Raw genomic sequence first — 22836 nt, forward strand, 5'->3', positions numbered from 1 at the left:
TTACAGGAGGTCCAGGAAACAGAATGAGCCCCAGAGCTGTGGTACGAGGTGGTGTTCTGACCTTCACAGCAGTGGACCCGGCTGATGAGGGGGAGTACACCTGCAAGGCCCTGAACACACACGGAGAGCACACAGCGCGAGGTTCCCTCTATATTCAAAGTAAGCTTTGTGTTTGTGCATGATGGTGATACTGAACCCGTTTACACACCTATGTTTTGGAGAACAGTCTTCCATTTGGGGTGGGGGACATAATTATCCCAACATGTAAATCATCATATCTCATCGTTAAGAATAGAACAGCTGTGGGGGTTGAGCATGTGCTGGTTATGGTAGTTAAGAGATCTTGTTGTCATTGCATTGTCCACTGAATAAGGAAAAATTATTGTTCAGGTCGAAAAACACATTTATTTTCAAATTTCTCAAAAAAAAAAAAAAAAAAAAAAGAAAGTAAACTCATGCATCTTGCTAAGCTAGTTTCACCCATTTAAACAGCATTTCAGTTATTAATAATAATAATAATAATAATAATAATATAATAATAATAATAATAACTTTATTTATATAGCACCTTTTAAAAACACAGGTTTACAAAGTGCTTTGACAAACAAGAACAAAGCAAACTAAACCAAACACAGAAGAACATTAACAACAGTAAGAATATAACAGATGCAAAATACTAAAAATAATGAAATACAATTCAACAGAAAAGAACCCAAAGTGCACGATACCCAACAGACATATATAACCCGACCATCACAAGAACCATGATAAGAACCCAGGCAACACAAAAACCCAACAACACGAGCTGAGACCAAGAGGAACCAAAGATTTAAAAATGTGTAAGAAACTAAAAGAGCTGAAAAAAATAGATAAAAAGATAACAGCAGTAAGAAGGTAAGAGCAGTAAAAGAAATAGAAACAAGTGGTTAAAGGATCAAAAAACCCAAAACTATAATATTAATAAAAATAAAAAGTAAATATAAATATATATATATTAATGCTTTCCTAAGCTTATCATCATTTTTAAAAGAATTGTCGTGTAACTTTCAAATCTGTTGCAAAAATACAGTTTACAAAAGTCAACGACTGAACTGATGAAATTTCAGCAGTGAAGCTCAAGAAGTTTGAAATGGTTTTGAGGGGTCTATTATGTGTTTTAATGACTAGAATTATTTATTTTATTTGCCAGAGTCTAACCCAGTAGGATTAGGCACCAAGCCCCAAGTCCAAGTCAGTCCCCAAAACATTAAAGTCCACGAGGGCGACACCTTGAGGTTGTACTGCCGAGCATCCGGATCACCAACCCCGAAACTCACCTGGAAGAAAACCGGAGATCAAATACCTGCACAGGTGAGACACTCCCCCTGCTGTCTTAGTGTCTTTAAAGATGACTTCATCATGGATGGATTTGTACAGTAACTACTTAAAGTCATCTTCGTCTCTGTTTTGCACATCAAGGAGTTTCCGGTGACGATGGTATTTAATCAAATGTGTCATGTTTTTTTTAATGACTTGACAGTTTTTTTGACCATGTATCTTTTCCCTTCTGTTTGTCTCCTCCCCCCTTTCTTTTTTTTTTTTGATCCCACCCTGTTCTGACATTTTGCTCAGGCCATTCCCTCTCACGGTTTCCATCAGTTTAAAAGCAACAGTCTCGATGTGTTACAGAGACGTATTGAGGAGCTGCAGGTCTGTCCATCTGTCCACTGTCTGTCTGTCTTGTAGTTCACATCGACTGTCCTTACTGACCTTCGTCTTCACACATTGTCGACTAAGTGCATGATGTACAACACGTTGATTCACACTTTGTCAGCCCTGTTGAGTCACCACAGCTGCTCACGTTGTCCCATTAGAGCTGATTAAACCAACCAGCTGGGTCTGGTTGGTTTGTTAGTGCATGACATCCATGTATATTTGTTGCGTTTAATTAATCAATTGTTCCATAGTCTTTTGTTTTGTGCTGTCTACATCATACCATCCCTGACGTGTTTAGACTCTCAGCACCCAGTTGACCTCCACCATTCCGCTGAGTGTATTAACAGGACTAAGCATACAGTAGGAACTGAAGGTATTTCAGACATATTTTGCTCCGTGCCAGGCTCACCCCTGCTGCCCCCCTTGCCCAGGTTATTGTGTTTCGTCTGGTTTCTGCACAGCCCTCCTCGGCTCGCTGAGGGCTCGGGGGCCTGTTTAGTTCTGCCTCAGAGAGCCCCTGCGTTGTGTCAGCCTTTCCCAGGGGGAGCCGGGCTCTGCCGTGCGACCACGCAGAAATTCTGTATGCTCTAGCAAACGGCTTGCTTTGAAAACTTGTCAATGGGTTCAGACACACATTGAGCCCGTAGCCCGCCTCAGCCACTACTCGGTTTAGCCCGCCTCACGGTTGAATGGGCCGGAGCTAAGCAGCTTTGTCCATGGATGCCCCAACACCCTCCGGATACAGTAATCCCCTCCCAGCCCCAGACCCTCCCCTCCTGACTCCCCTCCCCTCTGAGGTGTTTCCAAACTTTATAAAAGCTCGTTTTCACCCTTGCTGGGGCGGCTGACTGCCATGTGGAGTGGTGTACAAACAAGTCAAGTTGTTGTTTGCTCACGAGCCAGAACATCATAAGAGAGCTCCCCTAAATATGGATTTTGAAGCTGATGCAGGGTTTTGGTTCTTACTCAATATTTGTTTCAGGGAGAATTTGACTCTTAAGGATTTGACTATAATCACCCCTTGATAATTACTTTGATTTGTCATGTTTATTTGATCAAATATATGTCACAATCTGTCAATACTAACCTCTCAAAAAAAATCAACAATCATTCATCTAATTAGTATAGTAAAGATCATAGTGCTGTAGATCTAATAATCAACTTATAACAGTGTTAGAAATCATGAAAATCCACTTAACAGGCGGACTTAATCGTAGCAATAACAGCTCTTGTCTTGTCTTAAAAAATCAACGCTGTAGTGCTTTTGTGTTGCTATTAGTTAGACATGTTGTGATGTCAACGATGTCCATGTTTGTGTTCTTAAAGGGACGTGAGACAGGTAAGTGACGTGCTTTGTCCACAGTGTATAGTTTATGTGTGCTTATATGGTGCAAGTAGTTCATCTGATATTTAGAGCACAGTGTTGTTGATCATGGTAGGGTTTCTTCAGAACAGTTTCTGATGTCCTCACTCACCGATGTGTCTTATCCAGGCCCGTATGGACCGCACAGACATCGGTACTCTGCTCATCCCAAACATCAAAATGTCCGAGTCGGGCACTTACGTGTGTGAGGGCAGCAACAGCATCGGCTCGAGCAGTTCTCCCATTGAAGTCACTGTTATCAAAGGTATGACAGTCATCACAGTTGAGAAGAATCAGCGTCAAACTGGAAAATTAAGACGACACAAATATCAGAATATAAATGGACCAGAGTCCTTGGGTTTAAAATAAGTAAACACATAAAACAACAAAAAAAATGCAAGGTCATAAGATTCTGAATGTCAGACAGAATTCTTGACACCACGTTGTGTGTATGTTTGTGTGTCTTTGCAGCGGACTACAGCTCCTCAGCGGTCAGCATCCAGCCATCTATAGCTGACGTCCAGGAGGGTCAGAGTCTGGAGCTCAACTGTTTTGCTCCTGGAAACCCTCCCCCTAAAGTCACATGGACCAGAGCCAGCGGGCGTCTCTCCTCTAACCACCAGGTACACACATAAATAAACACAAATGATGATGAATTTCTCAAAATATATCTGCAACCTTGTGAATATTGATATGGTTAGTAATTATTTTCCAGCTGTAGTAGCTGTAGGGGGAGTTTCTAGTAAACAGAACCAAAATGACTCATTTCCCTGTGCAGGTTCTGGGCAGTCAGCTGCGTATCCTGTCGGCCTCTTCAGAGGACTCAGGGGAGTACATCTGTCGGGTGCAGGGTAACCTTGGAAACCCAGGCTCTCATGTCCATCAGGCCTCCGTCTCTGTTTCCGTCACCTCGTCTTCCTCACGTAAGTCAGGACTTACTGTACTTATATTGTGCTTTCAAATCTTCTGACCACTCACAAAGTGCTTTAACATCACATGTCACATTCACCCGTTCACATTCACACACTGATGGCAGAGGATACTGTTCAGAGTGACCATTAGTATTTACTAATCCCCTTCATATATATCCACACACACACACACACACACAGTGCTGGCTTTGCAACTGAGAACATTTCAGGGTTCAGGGTCTTTCCCAAGGACTCTTTAACATGTGGACTACAGGAGCTGGGGAATCGAACCGCCAACCTACCAATTCAAAGACAACCAACTCTACCACTGAGCTGGTGTAGTGAATTCAATCGCCTGCCGATTTATTTGATTCAAAGGCTCTACTGGCAAGACATTTCAGGAATCTTAGGACATGACAATCTACAAAAAAATAACATTGCCACAACATTTAAGGGATCGTTTTTGAAGTGTGGTTGTATGAGGTACTAATTACCAATAATAATAATGAGTACACTCATTATTGATAGGGGACTAAACGTCAGGGATAGAGAAGGTTTTTAGCCTGTGATTCTACAGTCCAGGGTGTACCCCGGCTCTCGCCGAAAGACAGCTGGGTTCAGCTCCAGCTCCCCGTGACCCAGAACGGGAAAAAGTGGTGTAGATAATGGATGGAGTTACACTTAGAAGAAATGAATGTTTCCTGTAAAGCAGAGTCCATTTTTGTATTTCTATTCTTTCCCCAAACAATCCTATTTCACTTCCCTTTTCTTTATATCTGACGCTTTGATCAGACTTGACAGTCGTGACTTTCTCACCGAGGAAATGTGAGCTGAAGACGACATCAGTGACGAGTCTGGGAAAAACACTTTCAGGGCCGGGCATTTTACATGTCAGGGGCCGGGGTGTTGTTCTCAGACTAACAGTGCTCTCACTTCATGAATTCACTTTCCAGTCATACTTTTCCAGTGGAGCCCAGCGTGACCTCAGATGAAATGATTTCCCTCTCTACTATCCCATGATGTCATCTTCCGCTCACTCTGTCCTGGACCTTTAACAATATTTGGGTTCTTTAAGTCCTGCCAGTGAAGCCCAAAGCCACGTTGAATAGTAATCTGTCTGTGTTAGTTCTTGTGAATAATAAGTCTGTGAAATGAAGTGACATTTTGAAGCGATCATGTCGAATTCTTCTCTGTGCTGCAGGTCTTCAGAGTCCAATCATCGCCGTCGAGCCTCACAGGGCTGCGGTGAGCGTTGGGGAGACGGCCAGCTTCAGGTGCAGGATATACAGCGGAGCCCAGCCAATCAGACTGGAGTGGAAACTGGCCAACAACCAGCCACTGCCAGGTAATAACCACACACTCTCACACACACACACACACACACACACACACACATTGGAATAAACCTGTTTAATGAGGTCTGATTTTATGATGTCATTATTTACAAGCAATTACAGCCACAATCCACCCATGAATAAACTGCTCTGTTGCTCCATTTAATGACTAATTTAGAACTCTGGCTTTCTTTTCTCTCGACTTGAACCGACATTTTTACTTTCTAAAAACATTACAGGTCATTAATCTTAAGACCAACCAATGACATGACAGCTCAAATAAAAATTAGCATGTTTGTTTCCAATCATGTCTTTTCAATCTCTGTTCAGTAACTCTTTTGTTTGGTATGATGACCTTGCACCTTTATTATTTGACTATCTTACATTTGTCTTACACTTTAAATTCACATTATTTTGGAAAGATTGTCTTGGACTCAAAATTTGAGTGAGCAACTTAAAATTCCTAACTGCGACGAATCAGAAATCAACACCATCAGTCCCAAATCCCTCATCAAGTCCACCAACAACACTTCTCCCTCTCCATCAATGCCCCCCCCCCCTTGGCTTCCCTCCCCCCACATATCCATAACCTGTTTATGGTTTTTGATCAAACCCTCTCCTTCACCAAAACAGCCTTTTTCCATCAGTGGAACATCGCCCGCCTCCGCCCATCCCTCTCCTTTTCAGCTACTGAGACCGTCCCCCACGTATTCATCATCCCTTCCAGACTAGACTGCAACAGTCTTATCTACGGTTCATCATCTAAAACACTTAAGAAGCTGCTCCAAAAGCTCTCACAGTCCTTATGAGCTCTTAAAGGTTCTTTAAGCTTTTCAAAGCTTCCTGCAGACCCTAAGAAGAAATGATGCAACATTTTAAAAGTTTCTGTAATGCTTATCATGATGAGTAAACCTGTGCATTCAAAAGTAGGCTGTCATACAGTGGACATAATGTTTTATTTTTTACTTTCCCTTGCAGATAACGTGAAAATTGGTCCTGATGGCTCTGTTATCACCATCACCAGTACTCGCCCAATGAACCATGGCGCCTACCGCTGTGTGGCCAGCAACCCGTTTGGCATCACCCACACCATCGTGTCTTTGATCATCAAAGGTGAGCATACGTCGGGCCTCATTTATTTGGAAACAAAAGGGTGTTTCCATATTTTAAAGTCATCATGCAAACCAAAAGACTCCTGAGTAAACGGTTCCCTCTAGTGGCTCGTTCCGATCAGAACCGTATCAGTGTTTTTGTTATCGGTGTCTTCTTCAGAGTCTCCTGTGGCCACCGTCACTCCTGTTGGACCCGTGCGTGTCAGGGTGGGTGAACCCATTAATCTTGAATGCCAGGCGTCGGGAGAGCCCCGCCCCTCTGTGTCATGGCACAGACTGGACAGCAACCGCAGGACCATGCTGACCAGCCCCGTGCCCATGGAGTCTAATGCGGTCATGCAGGTACTGAAACACATCTTAATAACATGATTGGTTACAGTTTCACAAGTTTACATTATGCCTCCAATTCCACATTCTTTTTTTTTCTTTTCACTCTTTTGACAGATGTATCCTCCCTTCTTTTATTCACAGTTATCAATTCAAACTCAATCAATCATATTAATTAATTTGGACAATGCATATGAATCAATTTATAAGCTATGTGTGCAAAAGTGAACACACTGGACTAAGCATGATAGCGCAATTTAATCTGTAGTCCTATTTGTAGTCCATTACTTCTCTGTTGCTATGTAAAGACTGAGCTTTTGGAGTTAATGTTTTATATCATCTATGTTCTTTCTTCCCGTGCAGATACTAGTGGCCCGTCCAGAAGACAGCGGCACCTATGTCTGCACGGCTCGCAACAACGAGGGCAGCACTGAAACAAAGGTGGAGGTTGTGGTTGAAGGAGGCGCTCAGGTGCCCTCAGTGCCCAGAGCCAGTGTCCCCGAGCCGCTCATGGTGATAGTGGAGGGACAGACTGCAACGCTGCGCTGCGATGCTCACGGTAATGATGCCCGTAAAAATCTAAATCACGCGCTTGGAAGCAGGTTTATGTCATTTGTTGCACTTTGATTTTACCTTACCATCCTGGAAATAGTTTGACAACACCTGTACCAGCCTTTTTTTTTTAATTAAGTCAATGCCATAAGAGAAAAAAACATTTTCATTCTTGTTTGTTAAAATTAGCTGAGCACCAAATCTATGCACTCTTCTCAAAAATGCCTTTGTAGGTTTACCCTCCCCGACGATCACCTGGTCCAAGCTGCGTTCTCCTCTGCCTTGGAGACACAAAGTGGTGGACAACGCCCTGGTCCTGCCCACTGTGGGCCGCCAAGACTCTGGAGAATACATCTGCACCGCCACCAACAACATGGGCACCACTGAAGTCATCATCACGCTAGATGTAGAGAGTGAGTCTGCTGGTTTTACAGCTCGCTGTCATTTTGTCTCACTTACTTTCCCTCCTGCTTTAACATCATTAAAAACTTAAAAAACACTGAGTGCAAATTCCTCCTTTGTTCGTCTTGTTTTATCTTGTTTTTTCCTCTTGTCTCCAGCGCTCCCGTACGCCACCTCGCTGCCCGATGACGTCGCCGTGCGGGTCGGGGAGGTGATCAGGCTGCAGTGTCTGGCTCATGGCACTCCTCCTCTGGAATACACGTGGACCAAACTGGACGGAAACCTTCCCCCGAGGGCCGAGGTCAGCGGAGGAGACCTTCAGATCAACCTGGCCACCGCCGAGGACGCTGGGAGCTACAAGTGTGTGGCCAGCAACAAAGTGGGCAACAGCGAGGTGGTCGCTAAAGTCACAGTCAGATGTAAGCTGGATAATAATGTAATAATTTAACAAGGTTTGACATATTTAAAAAAAAATGAAGATCGACTTCTCTTCTATAGGTATAAATACTTAAACATCTAGGAGCATCTTTGAATTTAAATGGTCGTATGAAGATGCGTTAGAAGTGATATTCCTTTAAGCAACACATCATGTCTCTTTCCTTCGCCCCCCCTCTGTAGCCCCATTGGCAGTGCGAGTATCACCCCAGGTTGAAGTGAAAGCTCAGGGCAGTGCTGTGGAGTTCACCTGTTCAGCAGCAGGAGGTATAGAAACCAAGATTGAGTGGCTGAAGGAGGGAGGAGCTCTGCCACCCAACCACCACGTCAAGGATGGAGTGCTCAGGTGAATTTGATATCACAAACGTTTGTTTGAAGAAACAAGGTTACACTACAGCTCTGAAGGCATTGGTATTCATGATGTATGTATAAAGGATCAAACTGCCTATAAATAAAAACTTGTTTATTCATCTTAAGCGATTCTAACGATCTATTCTGGTATCTTTAGCAAACCCCAGGAGGAAAAAGAAAAACCATGAACAAACACAAGGACGTAAAAACAAACGTTAGCATGCCTCTGTGAGCCATTAGGTTTATGAAAATCTAAATCATCTAAAAAGAGTCCAAATACTTTTTTCTCAAACAGCTGGGTGCTGAAGATTTTGGAAAATGGGACTCAAGCAATCGTAAATATTGCATTTAACTGAGACCATTTTCAGCTTTCTACTTGGTGCTTTAGAGAGTCTTTAAAGCAAACGTTACTTTGTTGACTAAACTTAAATGTACAGAGTGATATCCAGAGCAGCAGTGTGAATCATTTATAGCATGTTTTTAATGCTTTATGGACAACAATGGAGATACAGGAACAATTACTTTTAATCTGAGATTGCTGTACATTTCTCTCTTTCTTCTACGTTAAAATGAATGATGATTTTCATCTTTTTCATGGTAAATGGTCCCTTAAGTATTGTGTTATATTTGAAAGAAAAACCAAACCCATCTTGCATACATGTCTATAATTGCATGCTTTTCTGCAGGATTGAGAACCTTGAGCAGAGCAATGAAGGCGTTTACATCTGCAGAGCCAGCGGTGTGTACGGTCAGGCCCAGGACTCTGCCAGGTTGACCATCCAAGGTCAGAAACACTCATTGCAAATATACCAGCATGAGCTTCACTAAAACCAAAAATAACAAACTGCTTTTTTTTTTTGTCTTTTTCTCTCCGCAGCCCTGCCAAAGGTGATGATCAACGTGCGCACTTCGGTGCAGACTGTGATGATCGGGAACTCTGTGGAGTTTGAGTGCCAGGCTGTCGGTGACCCGGAGCCCACTGTCAAATGGAGTAAAGTGGGTGGGTCTCTGCCTGCTCACATCATGGTGAAGGGAGGCATGTTGAAGATCGAGCAGGTGACGGAGGCTGATGCCGGGCAGTACCGCTGCACAGCCACCAACGACGTGGGCTCAGTACAGTCGCAGGTCGTCCTCAACGTCCAGTGTAAGTTCTCAAGAAAAAAAAAACATATAATAACAGAATGTATTTAAATGCTTTCTATTTAAGCGGTAACCACATTAATTTGAATCCTTTGTCTGTTTGAACAGCCCTTCCTCAAATTGCTGCGCTGCCTGAAACTAAGGAGGTGACAGTTGGCTCGGATGCAGTCCTGCCCTGTGTGGCTTCAGGATACCCTGTACCGGACATCAAATGGGCCAAGGTAACCAAATTCATCCTCTATTTCTGGATTGTGTATTGGAGGAATTAAAGAAAATAAAACTGTATAGGTAGGCTTGATCTGTTCTGGGGTCCTTCAAGGCCGATATATTAAAAATGCCACATGTGAATAATAATACAATTGAGGACTCTGATGGTGTAGCTGTTTGTCTGCATGATATAAACAGAGTCAGGAGGTAAATCCAGGAGTTTTGGGGACATGATACAAGCTGTTACACATGTTTTTTTGCTGTCTTTTAATAATTGTATTGTATTCATGTATTTGACCAATCACAGAACACGTATATCAGGATCAATCACTGTACATCCCTCACTCTAAAATGCTTTTTTAAGACACTAGTTTACAATTGGTCTTGCCTCAGGATCCACCACCAGCACCACCTCCTTAATGAGAAATCATGACCGAAAATATCAAAATATTCTTAAACCACTCAGATTTATTTAATGAATAATAATGCAGTTTGGACCTCAGATGGAACAAAATGTGACAGAACAAATAGACAGAAAAAAAAAACAGGTTTTAAGAGCGCATCATAGACTTTTTGCAGCGTTGTATTTTCCCATGTTGTCGACCCACTGAAGATGGTCCCGATCCAACCAGAAGAACTGTTTTAAGTGCTATGTCTGTTCCCATTTTTGTATTGGGAACATTAGAAATATGGATGGGGTCTTTCAACTGCTACTAAACCTATATAAAAAAAAAATGTTCAAGGCTGAAAGTCTTCTTTTAATATCAACGCTTGCCATCCTGAAGAGAGAAACGTTTCTATGAAATTAGTTGTGTTTTGTTATGCTGATTTTGTCTTGTGTCTGTTTCTATCTCTAGTTGGATGCAGAGCTTCCTCCAAAGTGTTTCCAGGACGTCAATGTGCTGACGGTTCCCCGGGTCTCCCATGAGGATTCTGGGACGTACGTCTGCACCGCCTCCAACAAACAGGGGAAAGTGGAAGCCTTTACCACACTTGAAGTTCACGGTTGGTTCTGCAGAATACAAATATTCAAAAAGATTTTTTTCCAGCATGATCTGCAGGGTTTGACTCAATGTGTTTACTTTCAGAGAGAGTGATGCCGTACTTCACACAGGAACCCTTGTCCTACCTCACCCTGCCCACCATCAAAAACGCTTACAAATCTTTCAGCATCAAGATCAACTTCAGACCTGATAATGTCGATGGTAAGAAGTAAAACCTTAACTTTTAAAAAAACACTTTTTCTTGGTGAAATTTGCAGGGTGCCATTTCTTTTTTTAATCTCTTTGCACTGTGATGTTCTTCTGTATGTTTGTCATATTTCCTTTATAAATGTATAAATTTACCGCGTCTCTTGTCCCCTCCCTCTCTCCCCTCCCCTCCTCCTCTCACCCACGTGGTGGGAAGGTCTCATATTGTACGCTGGTGAGTCTCAGTGCTTGAGAACCACAGGAACTCAAGAGTGATGTTGGCTTTTTTCAACTCCATCAGACTTTCACATAATGCATCCAGCTCAAGGCTGATTTTCAAAAAGCTGTGTTCGAGATGCAATATGGTGCATGCCATCTGTGTTCTGCAGTCATCAGCTCGGTTACATGTCGACTTTTACATCCAAGTCCACTTCATCAGCTTCTGCTGTGCCAGCTTCTACAGAACACTCCTTGAATGATTTCCTTTTATAACCAACTCTACATGTTTATGTTGAACAGCAAATCAGGCAGTGAGAGCTACAGAAGGACACATTTAGTTTGCAAGCCCTTATTTAGTCTCTACAGATAAAAATCCTGGCGGTTATTTTTTAACATCTATAAGCAATTTCTGGTTCTTACAAAACTATTTAAGCCCCCTCGACTCCTCCTGCTTCAATGTGCAATACAAACATCTTTAGCACACTATGTTTTTTAAACTTTGTGTTGCATATTTATGGCAGTCTCCTCTCTCTAGATCACTTATTTTCACAGCCATCAGGGGTTACACTGATTGAAGTGCAAGAGGGCATGTTTCCCCGATACTCCCATGAGCCTTTGTGGTTCCCTTCAGAGCATGTTTTCCCAGCATGTGGAGACCAGAAAAAGGAATGACCGTGCCGAGTACGGCAGCCCAGTGATGCTCAGATAGAATGGCTTTGGTTGGCTTTAAAAGTTGCCTCACCATAGCATGCTGCTTTTACCATCCAGCTTTACCACGCTGTATGAACGACTCCAGAAACAATATCCATCCTAACAAGTCACTCAGACGCCCCTGTTAGGTAAAAAAAAAGTTTTCTTCAGTCAGATCTTGCACCAGCAGGATCTGACTGTTATTTCAGTGAATGTTAAAGAAGTAAGTGTTATTATTTTGAGACAAAACTGAAGAATAGAATATTTTCTCCCAGTGGCCCAAGTAATTATTTAAAATGAGCTTGATATGTTTTTCAAATAGTGAAAGACAACACTTCAAGCTACTTTATTAATTGACTTCTTGAGATGGATATTTTGTAAGTATTGCTCTATTTTCTAGCCCTTACTTATTCTTGTTATTCTGGCGAAGGTATGATCCTCTACAACGGCCAGAGAAGGACCACCGGTGCAGACTTTATCTCTCTGGGACTCGTTGGAGGTCGTTTGGAGTTCAGGTCAGATTATAAACACCCTCAAAGTTCTTATTAATGACTGGAATAAAAACATGGTGATCAAGTTGATAATCAATTCAGGTTTGACGTCGGCTCGGGCATGGCCTCCATACGCGACCCCAACCCCATCAAACTGGGAGAGTTTCACACCGTCGAGCTGTCTCGTAACAGCACCCTGGGCTACATCATCGTGGACGGAGGGGAGCCGATAAACGGCAGCTCGCAGGTATTTCTGTCAACGTGAAAGTAACTCCTCTTTTGCGTAGGTGTTTTCGATTTATTTGCGAGAGTTCATTTGTTTTCTCTTCAGGGCAAGTTCCAGGGACTGGATCTGAACGAGGAGCTGCATGTGGGCGGTTACCCCAACTACACTAGTCTCGCCAAAACTGCCGGCATTAAGACTGGTTTTGTCGGTAATATATATCTCTGTTTATGCAGGAATAAAGGATGGAGGGAACATACCTTTTCTTTTTTGGATTTTTCTTATTTTTAATTACTTGTGCGCAGGCTGTATCCGTCAGCTGGTCATCCAGGGCGAGGAAGTCATCTTCAAAGACCTCGACCGCAGCTCTACAGGAGTCACAAACTGCCCCACGTGCAAAGACCAACCATGCCAGGTCAGTAACTGCCATCCACCTCTTGTTTTTGTAGCATCTAGCCTGTGTTTAATCCCATCATTTCTTCTACATTGTTATTCAGAATGGAGGGAGGTGTGAGGACTCGGATGCCAGCTTGTATTCGTGCAGCTGCCCCAGAGGCTTCACAGGCAGCAACTGCCAGCATCACCCATCCCTTCACTGTCACTCAGGTACGATCGCCAACAGACCACACATGATAAAACAAAGCACCTGGATTAATTTAAGTAGTATGCAACAATACCATTATGAAAACATCTTGAAACTAGATGTTTGTAACGGTTTGAACATGAACCCACAGAGGCCTGCGGACCAGATGCCACTTGCATTAACCGCCCCAATGGCCTGGGCTATGACTGCCGCTGCCATCTTGGCAAGTTTGGAAACAAATGCATGGATGGTAAGACAGGAATTTACTTCTAGATATTCAAATGAAATTAAACAATACAGAATCTTAATTTTAATGCATTATCCTCTCGGTTGACTTCCACCAGGGGAGTTGGTGACCACTCCAATGTTCGATGGAGAGGAGTCGTACATCGCCTATCCTCCCCTGACCAACATCCACGATGACCTGCGGGTCGAGCTGGAGTTCAAGCCCCTGGAAAGAGACGGTCTCATGTTCTTCTGTGGCGGGAAGAAAATGAAAGTGGAGGACTTTGTGGCCGTCTCCATGGTGGATGGACATGTAGAGTTCAGATACGAACTGGGCACAGGTAATTCATCAATGAAAAGAAGGTAGTCATGTATCTGCCCTGGATACTATATCAACATGTGTTATGTACCCTATATAAGAACTGGATGTAGCCTTAATCTCAGCAATGAATTTCTGGAGGCTGTCGCCGTGGTGTTTTTCTTGAGGGCTGGATGTGACTGAATTTGGACAAGAGCTGGAGATTTAAGAGGAATTAGTAAATGATGAAAAGATATCAGCTAAGACAAGGACTAGCGTTGTCTGTGGTTTTGATTGGGAGGCTAATTTTAGCTTGTGAAAAAACTGTTTTATCTAGATAAACTTAAAAAACTTACTAACTTAGAAAATGAACACCATGCAGTATTTAGGAAGATATGCAACTAGCAATTATGACAATTAACTCATTAGGAAAAATTTTACAAAGGTAAAAAGTTTAGTTAGAAGTAGGTTCATTTCAAAGGAGTCGCCCCCTGCTGGAATTTAGAAAGAGCACAGGTTAAAGGAACTCCTACAATGGCTTCATTTTTCAGATCTAGAGGCTTTGTCCACTTCTTAAAAAAAGACAGGTGTTTGTAACTTGAGTCAGAAAGGCTGCCATACAAATGTTATGAATTCCTTAAGTTATCATACATCACAAGCAAGATGATCTTGACTTGAGGTGCTCTTAAAGATCCCACTTTAAAGAAGCTGTGTGGACCCCTCTCTCATCTTTCAGGCCAGGCCATCCTTCGCAGTCCAGAGCCGGTCTCTCTGGGCCAGTGGCACAAAGTTGTGGCCGAGCGGAACAAGAGGGCCGGCCACCTGAGGGTCGATCAAGGCCCGGTGGAGAGGAAGACATCTCCAGGAAAAGCCCAGGGTCTGAATATCCACACAGCCATGTACCTGGGAGGAGTCCCCAACATGGACATCCTGCCTAAGCCTGCAAATGTCAGCGAGATGTTTGAGGGATGTATAGGAGAGGTGAGTTCTCACTGTGATAAAGAAGAAGATCAAACAAAAGCTGGTCAGTCTCTTTTTGTGTATTTGGTAGCTTAACCATTGTATTTGTCTGAATGCCACCTGCTTAGGTTTCCATCAACAACAAGAAGCTAGATCTGTCCTACAGCTTTACAGAAAGCAAATCTATCCGCAAGTGTGTGGACGACAGCCCCTGTGACCGCCGGCCCTGCCTGAACGGTGGACACTGCATGTCGAGTGTTGAATATGAATACCAGTGCCTCTGTAAGGATGGATTTGAAGGTTAGTGCCCTGTCTCCAAATCAGCTCTCAGATCTCTCTATAGTCTTCCTAACACAGTTAATTCAAAATATGGTCTTTATCTTCCTCCCCCTTTTCTTCTTTCCATTTATAACTTTACTTTCTTTAAGTGATTGTGTTTTTCTGAGCTGTGACCCCATGAAATCTGGTTCAAAACAAAGTTAAAGAGATCTGCTCATTCAAAAATATCCGAATAATATTCAGTTAATTTGTTAAAAGAAAAAGCACATGTTCAATGTATTATCCCAGAAACCCTTTAAACATGCTCTGCCTTTGTTGTGAACTTTACCACTGACCTTTAACCCCTTATCTTAAACTGCTGTGTGACCCTGCAGGTGAGCATTGTGAGGTGGTGAGAGACGTGTGCCAGAGCGACCTTCACTGCCAGAATGGCGGCAGCTGTGTCGATGGCCAGTGCCTGTGTACACCCAACCACTCGGGCCTGAACTGTGAAGAAAGTAAGTCGACTAGCTTTATAATCGTCTGTCATAATAACAATGATTCTACTTAATTTTCAGCCAATTCTGTAGTTTCTCTTGCAGCTCCATTTGCAAGTAGAGAAGACAAATACAAAGCTAGAAGTCAAAGATGAAGCGGACGTTATCCAAAAATCAAAGCCAGAAATAGAACAGCATGTGGGAAAATGTTTAATTGCATTGTTTACTTATAATCACACCAATTTGCTAAAAGGCCCCATTCCCTTCCCCACATCTCTTACTTATCTGCATCGTATGGACAAAGATATTAGTTATATACATGCAGACCATATGATTCACGTTTTCAAACCCTTGTAAAATCACAGTTCCCTCCCCGAGCATTGCATTAGGAGGGTTAACCCTAAATGATTACGTATGTCTTACCCTTGCACTCTCATGGATATATCCTGCACACACAGGCCAGGTCTCCTCCTCCCCCGCAGCCCTGAGGAATTTGGAAGATAGCGAGGCAAATGGTATAGTATCTCGATATTCAGTCTGCCTGACATGAACGTCACTAACAGGGGCCCGTCTGCGCTCGAGGGGCCCCACCGCGTCCCTTTCAAACTCAACCAGAACCGCCTCTTGCCTAACACATGTTCAAGCACAAAAACAAACCAAACGTGTCTGTTCTCAGCTGGTGACTGGGAGAGTCTTATCCCCAATGGAAAGTTGGGAGAGGGGAATTCTGCATTTTCTAAAAAGTAATAGGATGGTAGACTTTAGTTCCTGCCTGTTTTGGTACCTTCATGAAATGTGGAATTCCCTTTTTTTTTTGTTTTTCTATATCGTCATGTCAATGCCTGTAAGAAATCTACTCACAAAAAAAAGCCCTGTTATCGTCACTCTCAAGAATGTCTGTCTATACAACAAGAAGATACACCAGAAATACTTGTTTTTTTTCTCTCGGACAATGTCCAAGCCAGAAAATAAAATCCGCTCTACTCATTTGGGCTGTTACTAACACCTCAAACTGTGCTCAGCGTGAAGGTGTTCGGGTGATTTGGGATGTATTTCGAGCATCCTTTCATTCATGTGGTATTTGTGCATGCCGGGTTTCCATGAATTCAGTTCGATCTCTGTGAAATGTCGGAGAAAGTAGTGCGTGAGGAATGACAAATAACTTGTTCATGTCTTGATGAGTTTGCATCATGGAGTCAAGTTTAGTAGCTAAGAAGATTTTTATTCTATAAAATTGCATTTAGCTCCTTGCACATGGATTTCTGTGACATAGTTTGGGCAGCTTAGAACTGAGATATTTTGTTTCTTATATGTGTTTAAAATCAGAGAATAAATCAAATGATCAAGTTTGATAAAGTTAACATTTGAAACAAAAAAAATATCCTTAAAGGCTTAATAAATAATGCTATAGGCTAAGAGGTTTTGCAGCTACAGAAGTACTTTGTCTGTTAGCTTATAGTGGCTAATGTTACCTTCAGCTACTCTATATTTAGTGTGACAGTTAACGATGTAACCAAAAAGAAAATACTGAATTGATTTCAGAAATGCTAAAAGTTATATCCTATAATAACACCAGCAAGAAAAGAAGTTAAAGTTAGCTCACTAATTTAGAAATATTAGCTTCCTGCTAATACCTAAACTTAGCTGACATTAGCTACCAAGAATTGCTATTTTTGTAAGTATTAAGGAATTCAACTTTTCATTGTAATGAGGAATAATATATAATTTATTATTTTATGAACTGAAAGTCTTGTTGCTTTGAACACCAACAAAAAGGGGGGAAAAAACTTTTTTTTCTCATATTAGCTTCAATATCTAAAGTTAGCTGACATTAGCTCCCATAAGATGTCTAGGTAGATTCTTCTCAGTCATCCAGGTAAATCGAAGCTTGATCCTCGTGCAACCAAACTAGGTTGAAGTCCATTACTCATTTTTTTTATTTTTAAATTAAACTTTTCAGTGTTAAGAGGAATAATATGAATTTTTGCCTTTGAAATACTAAAACTCTTTCTGCTTTGAACATCAACAAGAAGACACAAATCCTTTTCTACCTGATGTTTGTCAATGAATACCTCTTTGTCTAAAACCGTCTAATGAAGCCCGTCTTACAAAGACTTCTTTCTGCCACGCTTTTGCCACTGGAGGGCGCCATTACAACTGGGATGAAAGTTCACAGCAGCCTTGACGTCATTTAAAATAATTGTTCTACGCATTTGCTCTGTGTTTTGTAGATTCTCCATATCAGTATGCAGCTCATTTCCATAATGATGGATACATTGCCCTTCCTCGATCCATCTTTCCAAGGAGGTAACTGTCACACTAACCCATGGAGTACTTGGGGGAATTGAAAACATGACTCATGGATACAATTATTTTTTCTATTTTAGTGCCCATGACTCACCAGAGACCATTGAACTGGAGATCAACACTGGCTCCTCTGAGGGCCTGATTTTTTGGCAGGGAGTGGTAAGTCCAGCTCCTGACTTATCTACAGAACTGGGCCTTAATGGTTTAATCCAAATCTTAAACCTGGTACTCAAACCTCCCCCATGCATCTTTTTATTCTCACCCTAACTTTGCTATTGCACTTCAGCACTCCTAATAATCACCATCATCTCACCTGTTAAGACATTAAAGTCATTCATGTTTTCCTAAGTTTTTTTTAATTAACATATAACCTTTAATAAATCACTTTCAGAGTATTGCATTGTCATCCATCTCAGTGATTCACTGGCTGATGAGCAGCATCCATCATCACGATGTCTCAGTCATGCTTGTGCCACTGAGTCTGTAACACTGTTGGGCATGTTGTCTGCGAGCCGGGCTCCACCTGACGTCACTTAATAAATGCATGTTGCTTCTCTAACACACCCTCCATCTTCCTCAGGAGACCAATGGCGCACGCAATTTGCGAAAGGTGCATGCTAGTAAAAAGGTATCCACTCAAGCACGAGACACTCCTTATTCATTTGGCATGTTTCATTACATATCTGTTCCACTTTACATATTTGTATGGCCCAAAAAGATATATGGTTGAAATGTTAGAAGAAACTCTTGGAGAACCATTTGAGTCCCAAGTGAAAGCTCTCTGTGTTTTATTTATTGCATGATGGCTTCTTTTGTCAGGTTTGATGTCACACCTATAACAATAATGTTGGAAGATTTCTACATGTTATGTTAAATTCTGTCAAAGATCCTCCTCTACCTCTGCTGACTATTAACATTTATTCCCAGGATCACGGAGAGAACGGTAAAGGAAAGGACTTCATTAGCCTCGGCCTACAGAATGGACAACTTGTTTTCAGGTGACCCAGCCATCTGATCCTGAAGTTTTGTTAAAACTACAATTCCATTTAAATGTCAGCTCATTTTAATTTTGTTGTTGTGCTCATGATTTGTGTGACAACCAGCTACCAGTTGGGCAGCGGAGAGGCAGAAATCTTGTCCAGGAAGTCCATAAATGATGGGAGATGGCATAAGATCACAGCAGTCAGGTATGATTACATTATAACCCTCACACTGGTCAAGACCACACTAACCGAGACCAAGACATACCCGAGACCAGAGTGGTAAGAGGCAAAGACAAGACCAAGACCAAGGCAGGGCGAGACCAAGACAAGACAGAGAACACAATTATCACTAAAAAATTCATCATCTTCTGTGCAGGGGGCGTGTCCCTCACTTTATCATAACACTGAGAAGGTTGCGGCCGTAACCGTGGGATAAAAATCAAGTGGTACAGTGGTTAGTGCGGAGACTGTAGTCAGGTAGCCCAGGTTCAAATCCGGACCTGTGGCTCCTTTCCCGCATGTCATTCTCCACTCTCTCTCTCTCTCTGATTTCCAGCTCTATCCGATGTCCTGTCTCTCCATTAAAAGGCCCAAAAAGCCCAAAAATAAATCTTTTAAAAAACTTAGAAAAATAGCCTTTCAGTGGTGGTCTTGATTTTAAAATTCCGAGTCTGCCCAGTCTGAGATCGAGACAAGACGGAGAAAAAAGGCTTTTGATTCCGAGACGAGACTAAGACCTTCAAAAAGTGGTCTCGAGACGGATTTCGAGTACTACTACACTACCGCACACATCAGGGACTTAATTCACAATGATTACAATGTTCTGGTTCATTAACTTCAGATAAGATTTCAGATGCACCATAATGATTTTCATAATGTCGTTATGCAGGAATGCATCTTCACTGCCTGATAACAAGCGTGTCTCCTCCTGTTTGTCTCTTCTTGCAGAACTGGGAAAGATGGATACATCAAGGTTGATGGAGAAGCTGAACTGCATGGACAGTCTAAAGGCAGGAGCCTCATGGTGAACACTAAAGGCAGTATATACCTTGGTGAGTGGACTGAAAGTATGGAGTCCCTGAAGTGACAAAAAAGTATGTGAATCCAAAAGTTTATCACTGCTGTATTTTCTCATGTGACAGGTGGAGCCCCGGACATGGTGGCTATGACAGGAGGGAAGTTTTCGTCGGGAATGACGGGCTGCGTTAGGAACCTGACACTGCTGAACGCCCGGCCGGGACAGCAGCCCGCCCAGGCCATCGACCTGCAAGCCCACGCAGCCTTAGGCATCAACGTGCAGCCATGCTTTTCATAGATCTCTGCATAAAAAACACACACACACAAACTAAACACACACAAACACAAACAGAGACTTTGGAGTGATGTCATACACACAGAGAGACTCACACACAAACAAAGAGGTTGACACAAACTTGGTGCTTTGCTGCTACCAAAAAAAAAACACAAAAAAAAACAAGATGACACAACAGGATATGTTTCTCTGTGTGCAGTAAAACCAAAAAAGAGAAAAATTGAAAACCATATTAACAAGTCTTCTCTTCCTCAGTGTTTGTCGATGAAGGACTATTAACACAGGAGAACCCGTACAGTTTACATACTTCCAGCGAGTAGTTTTAGCCATGAGAAGAGTAAGAGTTCAACATATTAGGCCTTCTACGATGGGTCAGATCCTATGGAGTTGGAGATGTTTTTACAGCACTGAATTTTTATTTATATACATATGAATATATATATATATTATATTTGTGGGGGAAAACATGCAAACTAACCATAACTGCTCTTCTACTTTTCCTGGAGTTTATTCTGGGTTCTAATACTGTGTGTCCGGGGCTTTTTAACAGGCCTAACTGTATTAATACTTGAAGATGTTTCGGCCTTCTTTCTTCACTTCTGTAGAGGAACTTTTTTTTTTTTTTTTTTTGCACGAGCATGCTAAGCTAATTTTTTTTGGGAGAGGAGCACACACGGTCACGGCCACATGCAGCTTTGACTCACAACTCAGGTCGTCAAATACAAAGTTAATAAGCGTCACGTGCTGAGCTTTAACGCGGATGTTTTTTTTAGTTATTATTCAGCAAGTAATTCACAGCGCTTATGTGTCTTCTGTGTTTGTTTTTTTTTTTAATTACAAAAAAGAAAGAAACTTTGGTGCTAACGTCAGACATGAAGAAACAGCACATGCTCTCTGTTACATGTAGAATTGTTTCTTTTAGTAATTAGGTTACTTAGATTTAAAATTAGAAAATCTTAAAATTAGTATCCAGTTGTGTACGTTTTCTGGGATGCATGGTGTTTGAGGTTGGTTTTATATGAATATGGCATGATTTTTGTCGCCTCAACAGCCTTATTGTGACTGAGTAGATCTCAAAAAGAGCCGTTTTAAAGAGCAGAAAGGGTGTGTTTTTTCATGTGTGTGGTTGTTGAAGATATTGTTTGTATGTGTTTGAACTATCTGCCAGTCAGGTAGATACTGTACATCTTTCAAATGAGAATGAAGTTTGTATGCTACTAGATTTGTTGGTTATTGACTGCATGTCTTAGCCCCTTTTTTATTTGTCACGCTCTATTTTAAGGCCCAGGATGGAGCCAGGTGTGTGTGCGTCGTTTGTTGTGTTTGTCTCATCAGCGATATCCTCAGGAGGGTTCAACACAGAACTGCCTCCAAATGTTACTTAATTTTCAGGTTTTCTAGCTTTAGCAACAATACAATAAGCTATGAAACTCTGGAGGCTCGGTGGTTCTGTGTGTTCGTCGTCTCTGCGGTGTTCAGCAATATTTGGGACAGTGTTCGGTTGTTTCAACATGCAGTGGAAGACCTCCTGCAGGTGCCGTGACCAGTCGTGTAGCTCTATGAAAAGCATGCTCGCCAACCTTTAGTCCACCACACTACCAAAACTGTAAAGGCACGATCACTTTGGGGTTCACAAACCTTTCCTTTCTTATTTTTCTAAGCTTAAATATTTGTATTAATATCCTTAGAGTGGCTTCATTTTTATTTGTTTTTTCTTTTCCATCACTTTCGTTTCACAGCTTAAATCTGCTGTTTTTAGAGCAACCACACACGCTTGCTTTTTTCCTTTCCTCTGGTTAATGTGTATTGCCTCCCACATCCCCCCCCCCTTGTTTTTCCCCTCATGTTTGAGTTACAGGTCTTCAAATATCCAAAATAAAGATCCATAAAAGGTTCACATGTAGCTGACTGGAACTGCCTGTTAAAAATGGTTTGAAACTGGTCTTATTATTCACTCAATAAAGAAAGTCTTAGGCTACAAATGTGACAAATAGATATGAATGTACACAGAAAGGTTTCATCATGTTTGTGCAGATATGATCAGCAACTGCTTGTTGCCCGTGTAGGACACTGAAGCAGTGTGTGTGCGCCCCCTGTTGGGTGCCTTTTGTGTGTATCTGCTCGTGAGTGATTGATTGTATTTTATTTTCGTGTCACATCAGTTCCCAACCCTCATGGGTTTCCAAGACACCAGATATACAGAAAGAACTGATTAAATATACACTGAACACTCTTTCCCCAATGTCAAGAAACTGCCACTGCTTTTGAAAGGATGTTTTACCATTGCAAAATATGAAAAAGTGCACTTTTACTGATGATGGGAACTTTTATTTTAAGAACTGTTTCACTTCTGACCGGCATGGGGGGAAAAAGCAGATTACTGAACAAAATTGTACCACATGAAATATTGTCCATGTCAGGGCGACTTGACATCCATTTCCACTGTGTAAAAGATGCTCCCCTTGCCCCCCGTGTTTCTTAATTAAAAACAAAATTCATGTGCTATTTGTAATATTGTGACGTTTCTTCTTTTGATTCTCTACTGCTGTGTCCAACTCTACTATCTCCTGCGTCGTTTCCTTATGATGGAACGTTTCTGAACTAAATCAAATCATTCTTCCAAAATTGATCATTGCAAAGGCAAGTCTTAAACCCCTAACCATGAAAAGGGAACATTAAAACATCCATGAAAATGTAAAGATAAAACTTACATAACAGAGTTTACATCAATACCAACCTGTCCCATTGGTCCATTAGTACCATCACCATAC

General features: G+C 41.9%; 1 protein-coding gene across 3 annotated transcripts in view; it reads left to right on the forward strand.

Moving 5' to 3' along the window:
* hspg2 (heparan sulfate proteoglycan 2) overlaps positions 1-22570 on the forward strand; it is a 102003-nt gene extending 79433 nt beyond the window's left edge. For 2 of the 3 annotated variants that reach the window (XM_065961083.1, XM_065961084.1), the window contains 36 exons: positions 7-159; positions 1190-1350; positions 1612-1689; positions 3188-3323; positions 3530-3681; positions 3837-3981; positions 5171-5314; positions 6282-6416; positions 6576-6757; positions 7106-7301; positions 7528-7707; positions 7855-8115; positions 8315-8477; positions 9169-9266; positions 9360-9626; positions 9731-9843; positions 10687-10834; positions 10918-11034; positions 11237-11254; positions 12359-12443; positions 12522-12666; positions 12751-12853; positions 12948-13057; positions 13140-13248; positions 13377-13475; positions 13570-13791; positions 14485-14729; positions 14837-15008; positions 15362-15484; positions 15922-15978; positions 17695-17770; positions 17851-17929; positions 18698-18768; positions 18874-18957; positions 19702-19805; positions 19896-22570. In XM_065961083.1, the coding sequence (XP_065817155.1) occupies positions 7-159; positions 1190-1350; positions 1612-1689; positions 3188-3323; positions 3530-3681; positions 3837-3981; positions 5171-5314; positions 6282-6416; positions 6576-6757; positions 7106-7301; positions 7528-7707; positions 7855-8115; positions 8315-8477; positions 9169-9266; positions 9360-9626; positions 9731-9843; positions 10687-10834; positions 10918-11034; positions 11237-11254; positions 12359-12443; positions 12522-12666; positions 12751-12853; positions 12948-13057; positions 13140-13248; positions 13377-13475; positions 13570-13791; positions 14485-14729; positions 14837-15008; positions 15362-15484; positions 15922-15978; positions 17695-17770; positions 17851-17929; positions 18698-18768; positions 18874-18957; positions 19702-19805; positions 19896-20068 (4904 nt within the window). In that variant the 3' untranslated portion in view covers positions 20069-22570. The remainder of the gene's footprint in view (positions 1-6; positions 160-1189; positions 1351-1611; positions 1690-3187; positions 3324-3529; positions 3682-3836; positions 3982-5170; positions 5315-6281; positions 6417-6575; positions 6758-7105; positions 7302-7527; positions 7708-7854; positions 8116-8314; positions 8478-9168; positions 9267-9359; positions 9627-9730; positions 9844-10686; positions 10835-10917; positions 11035-11236; positions 11255-12358; positions 12444-12521; positions 12667-12750; positions 12854-12947; positions 13058-13139; positions 13249-13376; positions 13476-13569; positions 13792-14484; positions 14730-14836; positions 15009-15361; positions 15485-15921; positions 15979-17694; positions 17771-17850; positions 17930-18697; positions 18769-18873; positions 18958-19701; positions 19806-19895) is intronic. The other variant, XM_065961085.1, reaches the window with a different exon arrangement.
* Positions 22571-22836: the final 266 nt, after the last annotated feature.

Source organism: Labrus bergylta, chromosome 12, assembly GCF_963930695.1.
Source record: "Labrus bergylta chromosome 12, fLabBer1.1, whole genome shotgun sequence".
Lineage (NCBI taxonomy): Eukaryota > Metazoa > Chordata > Actinopteri > Labriformes > Labridae > Labrus > Labrus bergylta.